Below are 1,960 nucleotides of genomic sequence, written 5' to 3'. Positions count from 1 at the left end.
GGCTGTGACATGCAGATTATTAACAGTTGGCACCTGACTGGCTAGCGCAGTCAGTTCGTGAAAATGGGTCGCAAACATGCAAAAAGCACCAATCTTGGTTGCAATGTAATCTGAGATGGCCCACGCTAACCCGAAGCCATCGTACGTAGAGGTGCCTCTTCCCAGTTCGTCGATGATTATTAAAGAATCTTTGGTTGCAGACCTGAAACACAAAATGACATGCCAAGGCTCTTGCTCTTTGCTGCCACCATGGAAGGTCACCCTCTGCTGTGCGCTGCTCTGCTTTGGACTTAGATGAATATGGAATGAAACCTCCGGTAACTGTCAGCTAAATAAACCTTTCCTTCCTTCATTTTGGGTGTCAGGTCTTTGTCCCAGCAATGAGAGAAGAGTAACTAAGACAGAATTTGGACCACAGGAGTGGGGACATTGCTACAGGAGTGGGGTTGCTGTGGTTAAACCTGACCATATGGATTACAAGCTTTTGAGAATGGCTTATGGGAAGAGATAGAAAAGGTTCAGAGATGCTGCCTACAAGCGAAGCACTGGAACAGCCTTGGCTGTTCTATTTGGGAGATTCTGGCCAGAGCTCAGAAGACCAGAAGGCGGATAGAAAGCTGGACTGTGAAGACCAGGCTGGGGAGGTTTCTGCTGGGAAGGACTGCATTGGTTATTGGACTCTGGATCATTTGTGTTTTGACTTGGCAGAAAAGTTGTCTGCATTTTGCTCATATCCAGAGGCTTTGCCTAAGAGTGAGTTTAAGCATGGTGGACTGATCAATCTGGCAAAAGATATTTCAAAACAGTTGAATATTGGGGCAGTGGCCTGGTTGTTGTTGAGGGCTGTTAGTGAGATTTATGTTGAGAATGAAGAGCAAGGAGCCCAGCAGGATGGTTTAGTATGTTGAGAGTTTGGCCTGAAAGGAAGCTTCAATGAAGCTGTGGACTGCAAAGATGGAGCTGAGAGGATCTCCATTGCCAGGAAGGAACCTGAGAATGGAAAGGATGGCCTGAGGGCATCACTGGAGGAGACAGGTCTCCATCCTTTGCAGCCTCAGAACTGCAAAGATCAGGGACTTTGCCTTGAGGGGAAAGCCTCTGAGCCCCAATTCCAGAATGGCAGCAGCAGCCCCACCAGGTTCCAGAATGACACTGGTATGGAGAACTTGTTCCTAGAAATCAGGGTCAGAGTGCCCAGTGATCTAGGTACTCGACCCCTTCAGCCAAGAGAGAGGAAAGCCTGGCTACTGCTTCAGCTGGCAGCAGACCCTGGCATCATGCACATGGCATTGATTTTAGGTGCTTGCAGAATGCAAGAGTTCTGAGGTTAAGAAGGCTTCCACCTCAATTTCAGAAGGCCCGGGGGCCAGCCAGTGTGCCCCTGAGAGGGCAGTGGTGAAGCTGTGAGTGAGAAGCCTATTCAGCAGAAACCTCAGAAGTTTAGAAAAGCCAGGAATGTGGATCATCTACGGGAAACTGCAAGGAGGGAGCAAAGCCATCCTGAGAGAGGCCATGGGAGCTGCCACCACGAGTGCCACAGGGGTGGAGCCACATGGAGCTCACAATATGGCACAGATTGCTTCAGATATCCCTCATGGAGCTGCAGGACTTAATGTCTGCCCTGCTTGATTTTGGACTTGTGGTGGTCCCAATGCTTGGTTTCCTGCTGTGTGTGCCTTCTGGAATGGTAGTGTTTATCTTGTGCCTTTGAATGTTGCAAGTGTTTAAGTTTTACTTTGTACAGGTGCTCACAGTTGAGAGTTTGCCTTGGATCTAGGAGGAGACATGGGACTTGGGACTTTGCAGCAATGCTGAAACTGTTGGGACTTTGGCAACTCATACAGATGGACCAGAATGTCTTTTGCATGAAGGGATGTGCATGAGTCTTTGGGGGTCCAGGGGCAGAATGTTATGGTTTGTGTCTAGGTGTTCCCCCAAAGCCTCATGGAACAGAGTCTTG

General features: G+C 48.9%; 1 protein-coding gene across 1 annotated transcript in view; it reads right to left on the bottom strand.

The window, feature by feature from the left end:
* Nucleotides 1-1,960, bottom strand: part of Msh2 (mutS homolog 2) — an 82,809-nt gene that overhangs the window by 5,019 nt on the left and 75,830 nt on the right. The window contains exon 12 of the mRNA XM_012513898.2: nucleotides 1-202. This exon is cut by the window's left edge and continues 13 nt beyond it. Coding sequence (XP_012369352.1) covers nucleotides 1-202 — 202 coding nt within the window. The remainder of the gene's footprint in view (nucleotides 203-1,960) is intronic.

Source organism: Octodon degus, unplaced genomic scaffold (genome assembly GCF_000260255.1).
Source record: "Octodon degus isolate 3935 unplaced genomic scaffold, OctDeg1.0 scaffold00020, whole genome shotgun sequence".
NCBI lineage: Eukaryota > Metazoa > Chordata > Mammalia > Rodentia > Octodontidae > Octodon > Octodon degus.
This window is presented reverse-complemented; position numbering and strand designations above follow the sequence as displayed.